This window comes from Salmo salar, unplaced genomic scaffold (assembly GCF_965601325.2).
Source record: "Salmo salar unplaced genomic scaffold, fSalSal1 ptg000712l, whole genome shotgun sequence".
NCBI lineage: Eukaryota > Metazoa > Chordata > Actinopteri > Salmoniformes > Salmonidae > Salmo > Salmo salar.
The window spans coordinates 59977-76357 of NW_027675472.1; the positions used below are offsets into that span (position 1 = coordinate 59977).

At 41.8% G+C, this 16381-nt stretch overlaps 1 protein-coding gene across 1 annotated transcript; it reads left to right on the top strand.

Annotated features, from left to right (window-relative positions):
* Positions 1–233: 233 nt before the first annotated feature.
* LOC145877204 (uncharacterized) lies at positions 234–8023 on the top strand. The gene is made up of 2 exons (XM_082972495.1): positions 234–813; positions 6012–8023. Exons 1-2 carry the CDS (start codon positions 441–443, stop codon positions 6905–6907), a joined length of 1269 nt encoding a protein of 422 aa, XP_082828621.1. The 5' UTR covers positions 234–440; the 3' UTR covers positions 6908–8023.
* Positions 8024–16381: the final 8358 nt, after the last annotated feature.

The following is a 16381-nucleotide window of genomic DNA, read 5'->3' on the forward strand; positions in this document are numbered from 1 at the left end:
AAAATCTGAACTAATCAAACAACACTTGTTGCTCTTTGTACGTGTTGATATAATATTCATATTTAATGGAGAGAAAAAACGTTTCCCTAAACTGCTTTATAATATTATAATTCAATGAAGAATAAATAGTTTTCCCTCCTCAACTGCGTTTCCTCCCTCCAGACAGCAGATGGCGATATGTGTCTTTCAGGCGATGTTTCTAGTGTGACGTATAATCTAGTGGACGGAACGCTTCTTCAACAACTGCAGCCACCTCGGTAGCTCGCTAGCCGACAAAGTCTGAACATTCAAGTTCTTTAGACAATTTCGTGGTTTAATTGCCACTGTGATTTAAACATAGTACTCCATTTTATGTAATATTTACGTTGTAAGTCAACTAGCTGGCTGGTTAAGTTAGCACTAGGCTAGTCGCTAATGCTAACTAGCTATTATCCCCGACCATGAGTTCACTAAGTTACTCTCCTCCTGATAAAGAAGAGGAGGTCTGTTGGACGGAGAAAGAAGGTCTGGTGAAAGAGGAGGAGGAAGAGGAGGCTGTTACAATACAAAAACAAGTAGAGGATGAGGCTGTTACAGTGAAAGAAGAAGAGAAAGACGTTTCAGTGAAAGAAGAGGAAGACGCGTTCAGAGTGAAAGAAGAGGAGGATGTTACTGTGAAAGAAGAGGAGGAAGATGCAGTTTTTGGAGTGGAGGATGAAGTGAAAGAAGATGAAGACGTTTTTGGAATGAAGGATGAAGAGGGGGAGATTACTGTCACATTAGAGGAGGACGAAGAAGAGAAGACTGAAGAACTGATTAACACCAGTAAATACAGTGAGTACTATCTAATAAAACAGGGACATTGATCTGATTAACACCAGTAAATACAGTGAGTACTATCTAATAAAACAGGGACATTGATCTGATTAACACCAGTAAATACAGTGAGTACTATCTAATAAAACAGGGACATTGATCTGATTAACAACAGTAAATACAGTGAGTACTATCTAATAAAACAGGGACATTGATCTGATTAACACCAGTAAATACAGTGAGTACTATCTAATAAAACAGGGACATTGATCTGATTAACACCAGTAAATACAGTGAGTACTATCTAATAAAACAGGGACATTGATCTGATTAACACCAGTAAATACAGTGAGTACTATCTTATAAAACAGGGACATTGATCTGATTAACACCAGTAAATACAGTGAGTACTATCTAATAAAACAGGGACATTGATCTGGTTAACACCAGTAAATACAGTGAGTAATATCTAATAAAACAGGGACATTGATCTGAATAACACCAGTAAATACAGTGAATACTATCTAATAAAACAGGGACATTGATCTGATTAACACCAGTAAATACAGTGAGTACTATCTAATAAAACAGGGACATTGATCTGATTAACACCAGTAAATACAGTGAGTACTTTATATAAAACAGGGACATTGATCTTTTATTTTATTTTTTATTTCACCTTTATTTAACCAGGTAGGCAAGTTGAGAACAAGTTCTCATTTACAATTGCGACCTGGCCAAGATAAAGCAAAGCAGTTCGACAACATACAACAACACAGAGTTACACATGGAGTAAAACAAACATACAGTCAATAATACAGTAGAAAAATAAGTCTATATACAATGTGAGCAAATGAGGTGAGATAAGGGAGGTAATGACAAAAAGGCAGTGGTGGCAAAGTAAATACAATATAGCAAGTAAAACTCTGGAATGGTAGATTTGAAGTAGAAGAAAGTGCAAAGTAGAAATAGAAATAATGCGATGCAAAGGAGCTAAATAAATAAATACAGTAGGGGAAGAGGTAGTTGGGCTAAATTATAGATGGGCTATGTACAGGTGCAGTGATCTGTGAGCTGCTCTAACAGCTGGTGCTTAACCTGTTGGGTCTAGGGGGCAGCATTTGCACGTCTGGATAAATTTTTTTTACCCGATTTAATCTGGTTACTAATCCTACCCAGTAACTAGAATATGCATATACTTATTATATATGGATAGAAAACACTCTAAAGTTTCCAAAACTGTTTGAATGGTGTCTGTGAGTATAACAGAACTCATTTGGCAGGCAAAACCCTGAGACATTTTCTGACAGGAAGTGGATACCTGATGTGTTGTATTGACTTTAAACCTATCCCATTGAAAAACACAGGGGCTGAGGAATATTTTGGCACTTCCTATTGCTTCCACTAGATGTCACCAGCCTTTACAAAGTGTTTTGAGTCTTCTGGAGGGAGATCTGACCGAACAAGAGCCATGGAACGTTGATGTCCCATTAGACACCTGGCGCGCTAGTTCATGTTGGGTACCCTCGTTCCAATACGTTATAAAAGAGTATGCATTCGTCCACCTTGAATATTATTCATGTTCTGGTTAAAAAAGGCCCTAATGATTTATGCTATACAACGTTTGACATGTTTGAACGAACGGAAATATATTTTTTCCCCTCGTTCATGACGAGAAGTCCGGCTGGCTTACATCATGTGCTAACGAGACGGAGATTTTTGGACATAAATGATGAGCTTTTTTGAACAAAACTACATTCATTATGGACCTGTGATACCTGGAAGTGACATCTGATGAAGAGAATCAAAGGTAATGGATTATTTACATTGTATTTTCGATTTTAGATCTCCCCAACATGACGTCTAGTCTGTATCGCAACGCGTATTTTTCTGGGCGCAGTGCTCAGATTATTGCAAAGTGTGATTTCCCAGTAAGGTTATTTTTAAATCTGGCAAGTTGATTGCGTTCAAGAGATGTAAATCTATAATTCTTTAAATGACAATATAATATTTTACCAATGTTTTCTAATTTTAATTATTTAATTTGTTACGCTGACTTGACTGCCGGTTGTTGGAGGGAAACGATTTCCTCAACATCAATGCCATAGTAAAACGCTGTTTTTGGATATAAATATGAACTTGATAGAACTAAAAATGCATGCATTGTCTAACATAATGTCCTAGGAGTGTCATCTGATGGAGATTGTAAAAGGTTAGTGCATCATTTTAGCTGGTTTTATGGTTTTGGTGACCCTGTCTTTGACTTGACAAAACATTACACACAACTCTTGTAAATGTAATGTCCTAACATACTCTAAATTTATGCTTTCGCCGTAAAACCTTTTTGAAATCGTAAAACGTGGTTAGATTAAGGAGATGTTTATCTTTCAAATGGTGTAAAATAGTTGTATTTTTGAAAAATTTGAATTTTGACATTTATTTGGATTCAAATTTGCCGCTCTTGAAATGCACCTGCTGTTGATGGAGTGCACCACGGGTGGCACGCTAGCGTCCCACCTAGCCCCAAGAGGTTAAAGCTAGTGAGGGAGATAAGTGTTTACAGTTTCAGAGATTTTTGTAGTTCGTTCCAGTCACTGGCAGCAGAGATCTGGAAGGAGAGGCGGCCGAAGGAGGAATTGGCTTTGGGGGTGACCAGGGAGATATACCTGCTGGAGCGCGTGCTACAGATGGGTGCTGCTATGGTGACCAGCGAGCTGAGATAAGGGGGAACTTTACCTAGCAGGGTCTTGTAGATGACCTGGAGCCAGTGGGTTTGGCGACGAGTATGAAGCGAGGGCCAGCCAACGAGAGCGTACAGGTCGCAGTGGTGGGTAGTATATGGGGCTTTGGTGACAAATCGGATGGCACTGTGACAGACTACATCCAATTTATTGAGTAGGGTATTGGAGGCTATTTTGTAAATGACATCGCCGAAGTCGAGGATCGGTAGGATGGTCAGTTTTATGAAGGTATGTTTGGCAGCATGAGTGAAAGATGCTTTGTTGCGAAATAGGAAGCCAATTCTAGATTTAACTTTGGATTGGAGATGTTTGACAGTCTAACCAGACACCTAGGTATTTGTAGTTGTCCACATATTCTAAGTCAGAACCGTCCAGAGTAGTGATGCTGGACGGGCGGGCAGGTGCAGGCAGCGATTGTTTGAAGACCATGCATTTAGTTTTACTTGTATTTAAGAGCAGTTGGTGGCCACGGAAGGAGAGTTGTATGGCATTGAAGCTTGTCTGGAGGGTTGTTAACACAGTGTCCAAAGAAGGGCCAGAAATATACAGAATGGTGTTGTCTGCGTAGAGGTGGATCAGAGATTCACCAGCAGCAAGAGCGACATCATTGATGTATACAGAGAAGAGAGTCGGCCCAAGAATTGAACCCTGTGGCACCCCATAGAGACTACCAGAGGTCCTGACAACAGGCCCTGCGATTTGACACACTGAACTCTATCAGAGAAGTAGTTGGTGAACCAGGCGAGGCAGTCATTTGAGAAACCAAGGCTGTTCAGTCTGCCAATAAGAATGTGGTAACTGACAGAGTCGAAAGCCTTGGCCAGGTCAATGAATACGGCTGCACAGTAATGTTTCTTATCGATGGCGGTTAAGATTTCGTTTAGGACCTTGAGCGTCACTGAGGTGCAGTTGCTGTTTGAGGTGAAGAAACATTTGTTTTGAGAAGCTCCACAACTCATTAGTGGTGGTGCATTAAGACAATCAGAAATACTATCAGACATCCACAAATGGGCACATTTATAGGCCTACATTTGCACACAGGCCAGGTAGACTAGTCCTACTTCTATATGTGTAACCAGGTAGACTAGTCCTACTTCTATATGTGTAACCAGGTAGACTAGTCCTACTTCTATATGGGTAACCAGGTAGACTAGTCCTACTTCTATATGTGTAACCAGGTAGACTAGTCCTACTTCTATATGGGTAACCAGGTAGACTAGTCCTACTTCTATATGTGTAACCAGGTAGACTAGTCCTACTTCTATATGTGTAACCAGGTAGACTAGTCCTACTTCTATATGTGTAACCAGGTAGACTAATCCTACTTCTATATGTGTAACCAGGTAGACTAGTCCTACTTCTATATGTGTAACCAGGTAGACTAGTCCTACTTCTATATGTGTAACCAGGTAGACTAGTCCTACTTCTATATGGGTAACCAGGTAGACTAGTCCTACTTCTATATGTGTAACCAGGTAGACTAGTCCTACTTCTATATGTGTAACCAGGTAGACTAGTCCTACTTCTATATGTGTAACCAGGTAGACTAGTCCTACTTCTATATGTGTAACCAGGTAGACTAGTCCTACTTCTATATGTGTAACCAGGTAGACTAATCCTACTTCTATATGCGTAATTAGGTGTGCGTCCTTACTCAACATTGACAGGAGTGTTTCAAACAAAAGCCAATTAATAAATTGACAACTGAAGCATCTTGTGGGGTCAGGTCTGGGTGGTCTGCCAGGGGCCGTTTCATTTAGTATCCGTTTGGGTCAGTTGGGGAATGATTGTATTTCCCCATAGTATGTTGTACCGAAGTTGAAAGGGAGTGTAACTTTATGACTATTGTTGGATTCGGGCTAAACTTTGAACATTGAGATATTAACCTGTTACATCTAGATGTTCTGCTAGCGGAACACCTGCTCCAATATCCAATGATAGGGCGTGGCACGAATTACAAATTCCTCAAAAATCCGAAAACTTCAATTTTTCAAACATATGACTATTTTACACCATTTTAAAGACAAGACTCTCCTTTATCTAACCACACTGTCCGATTTCAAAAAGGCTTTACAACGAAAGCAAAACATTAGATTGTCAGGAGAGTACCCAGCCAGAAATAATTAGACACCCATTTTTCACCTGACCCCGCAAGATGCGTCAGTTTTGGCAATTTTAGCAAACATAGAAAGGGGCCTATATTGGAGACCAAAAGTCGTCTGGCACACTGCTTAGAGTTTCAACAACATGAATAACTTATTTCTAGCCTACAATCATCGATGTTACTACTAATGTGAAAACAAGACAAAATATGACTTCTTGCTCATTTTAAGACAAATGTCAAGTAATCATTACATTCATTACAGACGTCAATTGTTGTACAACATCATGGCTACGCTGTTGGCATCACCTTTTACAGTGGATTTTCGCTGTTGTGGGCCATTAACCATCTGTTTGACTTTGTTGTTCACACAGGAGAGATATGGGACTATCGTGGATCCTCTGGGGAGCCTCAACACCCTCATGATGCTGACAAGGCAGAGAAGAGTCTCTCCACATCAGAACACCTCAAGAAACGGCAGCGGAGAACCACAGGGAAAAGATCTCACCGCTGCTTTGACTGTGGGAAAAGATGCACCTCATCAGGCATTATATCACACCGGAGAATTCACACAAGGGATAATTCTCACTGCTGCTCTGATTGTGGGAAATTTTTTAAATCTTCATCAGAACTCAAAATACACCTGAGAAATCACACAAAAGAGAAACCTTACTTCTGCTCTGACTGTGGGAAGAGTTTTCCTCTGTCAACCAGCCTGATATCACACCAGAGAACACACACAAGAGAGAGAACTTACAGTTGTGATCAATGTGGGAGGAGTTTTCCTATTTTAATCGCCCTGATATCACACCAGAGAACACACACAGGAGAGAAACCTTATAGCTGTGATCAATGTGGGAAGAGTTTTTATAAATCTAGGAATGTTATTATACACCAGAGAACACACACAAGAGAGAGAACTTACAGTTGTGATCAATGTGGGAGGAGTTTTCCTATTTTAATCGCTCTGATATCACACCAGAGAACACACACAGAAGAGAAACCTTATAGCTGTGCTCAATGTGGGAAGAGTTTTACTCTGCTAAGCAGCCTGATATCACACCAGAAAACACACACAGAAGAGAAACCTTATAGCTGTGCTCAATGTGGGAAGAGTTTTGCTTACTTTAGCATGTGGACCAGACACCAAAGAACACACACAGGAGAGAAACCTTATAGCTGCAATCAATGTGGGAAGAGATACTCTCAAAAACGTTCTCTGATTAAACATCAGAAAATACATGAAGGAATTGATGGAGTTGTTTCATGATATCAATGAATTAATGTCACAATGTAGAATGTTTAAACATTGTAGAAGGAGTATTTTAGTGATGTCACAATGTAGAACCCTAAACGTTTGTCCCCTGTTCTATTGATTTCAGCATGATATGGATATTAGCCTCAGGGGGAAATCCAGGCTCCGAATTGAAAGAGTTACTATTTATGAGATTTAACAAAAAATGACAAACAAAAAAAGAGTTGTGTTACACTTACCACGTTGGTGACCCACTTGAATCAAAATGCAACACTTCAAAATGTAGCTAGCAGCTTTCTACAAGTTGTCCTCTGACCAGGGATGTACACATTACTCCCAGATTCCATGTGGTTTTTTCAGCTGTTCGTTTTAACAGGATGTGCAACCTCATGTCCCTCCTCTTGCATAATTGATTTCAACATGATATCGATGAGTGATGACAAATACGTTCCTTTGTTTAGCGACCCCTAAATTTAAATGCATCACTCCAAAATGTAGCTGACTGTCTTCTGCAGGTTGTCCTCTAATGAGGTAAAATATATCTCCATTTCCATGTGTTTTTTAGTTGTGTTAGTTTCAACAGCACGTACAACCTGATTTCCCCCCTAATCGATATCAGTGATTTATTGCTACTTGTCAAAACAACAGCGTTTCTGGTGCAGTTTATAAGGTGCTTGTTTTAAAAATTACAAGTAATATGATTATTGTGGCAGATGTTTGTGTATATAGCACATGTTATGTTTAGGTTTTCAATTCATCCCAAACTGTTTCTGCTTATTGGTTATTGATTTGGACACGTTTAAACTGTGTTTTGACATTGGGGATATCCCACCTAGCAACATGTAATTGAAAAGACGTTGAAAAGAAGACTATGCCAAGTTTTTTCAGTGACTTGAAAACAACTTAATTTCAACTTAGTTGCAGGTAGCCTAGTGGTTAGAGCGTTGGGCCGTCATTGAAAATCAGAATTTGTTTATAACTGACTTATTGACAATTATTGCCTACCGGGGAACAGAGGGTTAACTGCCATGTTCAGGTGCAGAACGACAGATTTACCTTGTCAGCTCGCGATTCAATCCAGCAACCTTTCGGTTACTGTTAAATGAAGGTTAAAATAAAGAAATAAATACACATGGACGCAGTATAATCATTTGGTCTGTAATCAATTTTATTAACAATCCTACATCACTCCAGTATTTCTTCACAACATTCAAGCGTTAATTGTCTTTATTCCACTACTGAAGAATCATGTCTCACATCACCTCATATTTCAAACATTCAGCCTGACAAAATATACGTTTTATTATTCCATGCCTCACCATTAAGTTCATTATTGCCAATACATATTAACCAAGGGGTGGACATTTGATCACAATTTATTTTGACTTTTTCCGTATTGGAGATGAGTTTTGTTTGGGCTCGTTCCAAGTGGACCAGAGTTCTAGAAGCTAGTGAGTTTTAGGAAGACGAGAGTTCTAGAAGCTAGTGAGTTTTAGGAAGACGAGAGTTCTAGAAGCTAGTGAGTTTTAGGAAGACGAGAGTTCTAGAAGCTAGTGAGTTTTAGGATTCCATAGAAAGAAGAGAAAAAGGAGAAAAAAATATTTCAATTGTATATTATTATTTAGAAATACGTGTGTTTTTCTTGTTTTTAATTGTTGACAGGAGGTGAAGCATTTTAGTTGATTTTAATATGAAATGGAAGTTGTTTTCTGTTGGTGGTGAGCAAACTTGTCCAACAAAAATATAGGATATATTTGTTGTCTTAAGGTGTTACAGGCTTTGGTTTTTCCATTTATGTTTTGAGGTTGGACTTTAGTACGTCTAGCTCGTTAGCACGTCTAGCTCGTTAGCACGTATGGCTCGTTAGCACGTCTAGCCCGTTAGCACGTATGGCCCGTTAGCACGTCTAGCTCGTTAGCACGTCTGGCTCGTTAGCACGTCTAGCTCGTTAGCACGTCTGGCTCGTTAGCACGTCTGGCTCGTTAGCACGTCTAGCTCCGTCAGCGCGTCTAGCTCGTTAGCACGTCTATCTCCGTCAGCACGTCTAGCTCGTTAGCACGTAGGACGCACTGATTGGTGTCACCTCGTTAGTCAGTATGTGTTACACCTGTGCTGGCTTGTCCATCTCGTTAGTGGGAAGGTGTTTCACCTGAGCTGGTCCAGGTTCTATTTAAGAGTGTCTGGCCCAGTGCTCCAGTTGTCTTGATACATGTGGAGAGGCAACACCTTTAGTTGCTCCACCTTTTTGGTTTACTTCCTGTCTTTAAGTTTGGTGTGGGTTTTTATGTTGTTTTCCTCTTCTTGGGCAGATTTAGTGGGTCTCATGGTGGGTGTCTTTTAGATCCCAGTTGTTGTTACTAGTCAACTTCCAGTGGACACCCCCATAGTGTCTTTCAGAACCCCTCCTAAAAAACAAGTTATATTTTGGGTTGGATGTTGCATCCAATTAATATTTTAGTCAATGTCATTTCCTTAGAATGTTCATTAGTCTTTCAGTTGTTAGTCTTCTGTTTGTTGTGTTCTAAATATTTTCATTTTTATTTATTTTTCCTGTGAAGCCATTGTGTTGCATCCGTGTCTGAAATGTGCTGTATAAATAAAACTTAATTTGATTTCAACAAATGAACCCAATGACTGACCAATCAACAAACTCTTGGTCCCTCTTAGTATGAAAAACAGTATCAATCCCACTTTTCCAGCCTGCTGAAGGCGTGGTGGAGTGGTAAACACCACCCCCGGCTCTACCAGGGGCTTGAGGTGGTCTCCCACAGCTCTGCTTATGTCATGTTCTGTGGCCTTGCTGTTCCATTTCTTGACTGCCCCTGCAACACAGAAACACATTTAGTCATATTATATAAAACACAGAGCCGGTTTCACATAGAAGGCTTAAGCTTAGTCCCAGACTAAAATGCTTGTTTGAGCTGTCTTAACTCAAAGCGACTTGCACAGACTTATCTTAAAATAGTCGTAGATTTAGACTGTTCTGGACAAATCAAAGGCGATTGCAAGAGGGAGGATTAGAGCTACTCCAGGACTAAATGGAAGATTAAATGAATCTTTCAAAGAGGCAGGTTTAACTTCTACTTAGTGCTGTTTGTGAGGGAGCCTGGATGATGTGGAATGTCTAAAGGAAGACCAGCATGCACTACAGAGGCCAGACCAGTACTTGTGGATAGGAGGAATCCATTACATTACCTTGAGACCGCTTTCTTATGTACAAAGAAAATGCATTGGAGATTATATCTCTGCTTGAGCCTAGACTTTCCTCTCTGTCTCAAAGAGGAAGGCCTTCACCCAATTCTCTCCAAGTTCTGATCACTGTGAGGTTTTTGGCATCTGGAATCTTTCATTGTGAAACTGGTGATTTGTGTCGGTGTCAGTGAAGCAACTGTGTGTTAATAGTTCACAATGTTTGCAGGAGGAGTCTTTACATCTAGTTTCCTGATGCTGCTGGCCAAGCCAACTATAAAGTCTGCAGGAGGAGTCTTTACATCTAGTTTCCTGATGCTGCTGGTCAAGCCAACTATAAAGTCTGCAGGAGGAGTCTTTACATCTAGTTTCCTGATGCTGCTGGCCAAGCCAACTATAAAGTCTGCAGGAGGAGTCTTTACATCTAGTTTCCTGATGCTGCTGGCCAAGCCAACTATAAAGTCTGCAGGAGGAGTCTTTACATCTAGTTTCCTGATGCTGCTGGTCAAGCCAACTATAAAGTCTGCCGGAGGAGTCTTTACATCTAGTTTCCTGATGCTGCTGGCCAAGCCAACTATAAAGTGCAATATGAATATCTGAATGTGGGCAGTTCCCAGGAGTGATTGGCTGGTTAGATGGATGTCATGTTCCCATCAAGTGTCCATCAACTCCTGATGCTGAGGGGTACCGTAACCATAACAACTGGTTTTCCATCAACTCCTGATGCTGAGGGGTACCGTAACCATAACAACTGGTTTACCATCAACTCCTGATGCTGAGGAGTACCGTAACCATAACAACTGGTTTTCCATCAACTCCTGATGCTGCGGAGTACCGTAACCATAACAACTGGTTTTACATCAACTCCTGATGCTGAGGAGTACCGTAACCATAACAACTGGTTTACCATAAACTCCTGATGCGGAGGAGTACCGTAACCATAACAACTGGTTCTCCATCAACTCCTGATGCTGAGGAGTACCGTAACCATAACAACGGGTTCTCCATCAACTCCTGATGCTGAGGAGTACCGTAACCATAACAACTGGTTTACCATCAACTCCTGATGCTGAGGAGTACCATAACCATAACAACTGGTTTACCATCAACTCCTGATGCTGAGGAGTACCATAACCATAACAACTGGTCAACCATCAATGTTCAGGGTGGATGCTAATCCTCATTTAGAGTTCTCAAACATTGTTGCCTGTTGGAAAGGTACAACTCACCATTGAAGGATTTCCCTCAACTCTTCATTGGTCTCAGTTTCAGAGAGGACAACATAGTGGACTACTAGAGTAACTTTTTATTCACTCCAGACATAAATCCCACAACAGCTGAGCAGCAAAGATACAACAGACCTCATATCCACACGAGAGGGATGGTCCAGCGTGTGTTTGGCGTATGGAAAAATAGATTCCAGTGTTTTCGCAATACACTTGGTTTCAAGCCAAGAAGTTGCTGCAAGGTGATCATTGCTACAGCTGTGCTGCACAACTACCTGAAGCAGCATGGCTGTCCTGATCCTCCCATGATCAGCATCAAGCAGATGTACCCATGACTGTCCTGATCCTCCCATGATCAGCATCAAGCAGATGTTCCCATGACTGTCCTGATCCTCCCATGATCAGCATCAAGCAGATGTTCCCATGACTGTCCTGATCCTCCCATGATCAGCATCAAGCAGATGTTCCCATGACTGTCCTGATCCTCCCATGATCAGCATCAAGCAGATGTACCCATGACTGTCCTGATCCTCCCATGATCAGCATCAAGCAGATGTTCCCATGACTGTCCTGATCCTCCCATGATCAGCATCAAGCAGATGTTCCCATGACTGTCCTGATCCTCCCATGATCAGCATCAAGCAGATGTTCCCATGACTGTCCTGATCCTCCCATGATCAGCATCAAGCAGATGTACCCATGACTGTCCTGATCCTCCCATGATCAGCATCAAGCAGATGTACCCATGACTGTCCTGATCCTCCCATGATCAGCATCAAGCAGATGTTCCCATGACTGAGGCAGATGTGATTGAGGCAGATGTGTCCATGACTGAGGCAGGCAATGACCAACGAGGACTTGCACAGTTGCACAGGGAGATGCTTCACATTGCAGCACTTCAACTAGATGAGATGCATTTAAATATGGAATGTATTCATTATGGATTATTTTTGCTTTGATAATGTTTGTTCTGTACACAATTCAAATAGTGTGGAGCAAAATGAAATGAGTGACTAAACCAAGGCTGGTTTAAAATGTAGTTTGTGGTGTTTAAAATACTCTCATGAATATCCAAATGACAAAACATGTATTGTTTTACATATCATATTGTTCACCATGGCTGGTCATCACTATTGTCTCATTACTGTCTCTTTGTTGGATCATACCTCTCTCTTCCAACTTCATATCCAATTCAACCTGGACAATTCTCATCTCATGTTCTTCCTTCAGATATTTCATTTTATGTACAAAAAAAAAAAATGCTTGTAATTAAAATGAAATGTATGAATTGTATGCAATCACTACTGTAAGTCGCTCTGGATAAGAGCGTCTGCTAAATGACTAAAATGTAAATGTAAAAATGCTCATGGAATTCTTTGGTTAACGTTTCATGCCTGGTCATCTACTTTGTTCTCTGCTGAAAGGTGGTGGCAGCATCTTCTCTCAGGGATGTTATAGCAGATGTGGAGGGAACACACTCACTGTGTACTGGCTCTTCCAACCTGTTCACATTACACCCTCACTGTGTACTGGCTCTTCCAACCTGTTCACATTACACCCTCACTGTGTACTGGCTCTTCCAACCTGTTCACATTACACCCTCACTGTGTGCTGGCTCTTCAAACCTGTTCACATTACACCCTCACTGTGTACTGGCTCTTCCAACCTGTTCACATTACACCCTCACTGTGTGCTGGCTCTTCAAACCTGTTGACATTACACCCTCACTGTGTACTGGCTCTTCCAACCTGTTCACATTACACCCTCGCTGTGTACTGGCTCTTCCAACCTGTTGGTCATCATCTGGTATACCATCTAGAGGTTGGTCATCATCCGGTATACCATCCAGAGGTTGGTCATCATCTGGTATACCGTCCAGAGGTTGGTCATCATCTGGTATACCATCCAGAGGTTGGTCATCATCTGATATACCATCCAGAGGTTGCTGCTGCTCTATTATTCCAGACAGGAAGTCACTCAATTCATCAGTGTTGTCTTGTTTTGGTGGTCCACCACCAGTAGTACATCTCTCTCTTCTGATCTCTGCTTTCTCTCTTTTTAAAGTCAGTTTAAGGTTCTTCCACAGTCTATAGAAGGCAGATATAATTTTATAATAGAAATCATGTCACAAAAATATGAATATGAGAAATGTGAAATCCAGATAATAATGCAGATATCTCACCTCTAGTTGTTGTTTCTTCCTGTAATCCTGATAATAATGCAGATATCTCACCTCTAGCTGTTGTTTCTTCTTGTAATCCTGATAATAATGCAGATATCTCACCTCTAGTTGTTGTTTCTTCCTGTAATCCTGATAATAATGCAGATATCTCACCTCTAGTTGTTGTTTCTTCTTGTAATCCTGATAATAATGCAGATATCTCACCTCTAGTTGTTGTTTCTTCTTGTAATCCTGATAATAATGCAGATATCTCACCTCTAGTTGTTGTTTCTTCCTGTAATCCTGATAATAATGCAGATATCTCACCTGAAGTTGTTGTACTCTTCTTGTGGTTACATTTCCATTGAATTCACAGCAAATTGCAGCCCAACCCGCTTGTTCTACTGCTCAGTAGCAGCAGTGTGGCTCAGTTGGTAGAGCATGGTGTTTACAACGCCAGCATGGTGTGTTATACATACTGGCCTTCCCCGTGGCTCAGTTGGTAGAGCATGGTGTTTGCAACGCCAGGGTTGTGGGTTTGATTCCCACGGGGGGCCAGTACAAAAAATGCATGAAAATGAAATTAAATGTATGCATTCACTACTGTAAGTCGCTCTGGATAAGAGCATCTGCTAAATGACTAAATTTAGCAGACTAAATGTACCTTCAATAACTGGATGGTTTGACAACATTTGTTTTGGAGCGTTTTTTTGAACAAATTATTTTTGCCTCTGCCGTTGTTTCGTCTCCAGATTCACACCAGTATTGGTGTTTTCTATTCCGGGTTTTAATGAGCACCACTAGACCAACAGCATGTGTTCATACTGAACCTAATCAGGATTAACCCAGGTGTTCATACTGAACCTAATCAGGATTAACCCAGGTGTTCATACTGAACCTAATCAGGATTAACCCAGGTGTTCATACTGAACCTAATCAGGATTAACCCAGGTGTTCATACTGAACCTAATCAGGATTAACCCAGGTGTTCATGCTGAACCTAATCAGGATTAATCCAGGTGTTCATGCTGCACCTAATCAGGCTTAACCCAGGTGTTCATGCTGAACCTAATCAGGATTAACCCAGGTGTTCATACTGAACCTAATCAGGAGTAACCCAGGTGTTCATACTGAACCTAATCAGGATTAACCCAGGTGTTCATACTGGACCTAATCAGGATTAACCCAGGTGTTCATACTGAACCTAATCAGGCTTAACCCAGGTGTTCTCATTCAGGCTTACTTACCTTACTCCAGTCTCCGACTAACTAAGCCAAATTTAAGACACGATCACGAAAGCTACTTAAATATCCTAGTTTAACTAGTTCTGGCTGAATCTAAGCTCTGCAGGGTCTGAATGAAACCTAATGTCCAGTGGGATTGATCTGTTTGATCCAATTGTTTGTTTCAGTTTTCAGTTGTTGAATCCTTGACGTATTGTTGACTTCAAAACTTTTCACTTTCAACAAATGCACTGGGTTGGTTGAAAAGTGATACTGTTTTGACATAGTGGAAGATATACTGAATTGATACTGTTTTTCATACTAAGATATGTGCTCATTGGTTATGCAAGAGGGCGGCAGGTAGCCTAGTGGTTAGAGCTGACAAGGTAAAAATACACTGCTCAAAAAAATAAAGGGAACACTTAAACAACACAATGTAACTCCAAGTCAATCACACTTCTGTGAAATCAAACTGTCCACTTAGGAAGCAACACTGATTGACAATACATTTCACATGCTGTTGTGCAAATGGAATAGACAATAGGTGGAAATTATAGGCAATTAGCAAGACACCCCCAATAAAGGAGTGGTTCTGCAGGTGGGGACCACAGACCACTTCTCAGTTCCTATGCTTCCTGGCTGATGTTTTGGTCACTTTTGAATGCTGGCGGTGCTTTCACTCTAGTGGTAGCATGAGACGGAGTCTACAACCCACACAAGTGGCTCAGGTAGTGCAGCTCATCCAGGATGGCACATCAATGCGAGCTGTGGCAAGAAGGTTTGCTGTGTCTGTCAGCGTAGTGTCCAGAGCATGGAGGCGCTACCAGGAGACAGGCCAGTACATCAGGAGACGTGGAGGAGGCCGTAGGAGGGCAACAACCCAGCAGCAAGACCGCTACCTCCGCCTTTGTGCAAGGAGGAGCAGGAGGAGCACTGCAAGAGCCCTGCAAAAGGACCTCCAGCAGGCCACATGTGCATGTGTCTGTTCAAATGGTCAGAAACAGACTCCATGAGGGTGGTATGAGGGCCCGACGTCCACAGGTGGGGGTTGTGCTTACAGCCCAACACCGTGCAGGACGTTTGGCATTTGCCAGAGAACACCAAGATTGGCAAATTCGCCACTGGCGCCCTGTGCTCTTCCCAGATGAAAGCAGGTTCACACTGAGCACGTGACAGACGTGACAGAGTCTGGAGACGCCGTGGAGAACGTTCTGCTGCCTGCAACATCCTCCAGCATGACCGGTTTGGCGGTGGGTCAGTCATGGTGTGGGGTGGCATTTCTTTGGGGGGCCGCACAGCACTCCATGTGCTCGCCAGAGGTAGCCTGACTGCCATTAGGTACCGAGATGAGATCCTCAGACCCCTTGTGAGACCATATGCTAGTGCTGTTGGCCCTGGGTTCCTCCTAATGCAAGACAATGCTAGACCTCATGTGGCTGGAGTGTGTCAGCAGTTCCTGCAAGAGGAAAGCATTGATGCTATGGACTGGCCCGCCCGTTCCCCAGACCTGAATCCAATTGAGCACATCTGGGACATCATGTCTCGCTCCATCCACCAACGCCACGTTGCACCACAGACTGTCCAGGAGTTGGCGGATGCTTTAGTCCAGATCTGGAAGGAGATCCCTCAGGAGACCATCCGCCACCTCATCAGGAGCATGCCCAGGCATTGTAGGGAGGTCATACAGGCA

What these genes read in the sequence shown, in the direction of transcription:
- LOC145877204 (XM_082972495.1), top strand. Translation starts at nt 441, where the DNA reads ATGAGTTCACTAAGTTACTCTCCTCCTGATAAAGAAGAGGAGGTCTGT. An exon ending in GATTAACACCAGTAAATACA is followed by an intron (nt 814 to 6,011) that starts GTGAGTACTATC and finishes TTGTTCACACAG; the next exon opens with GAGAGATATGGGACTATCGT.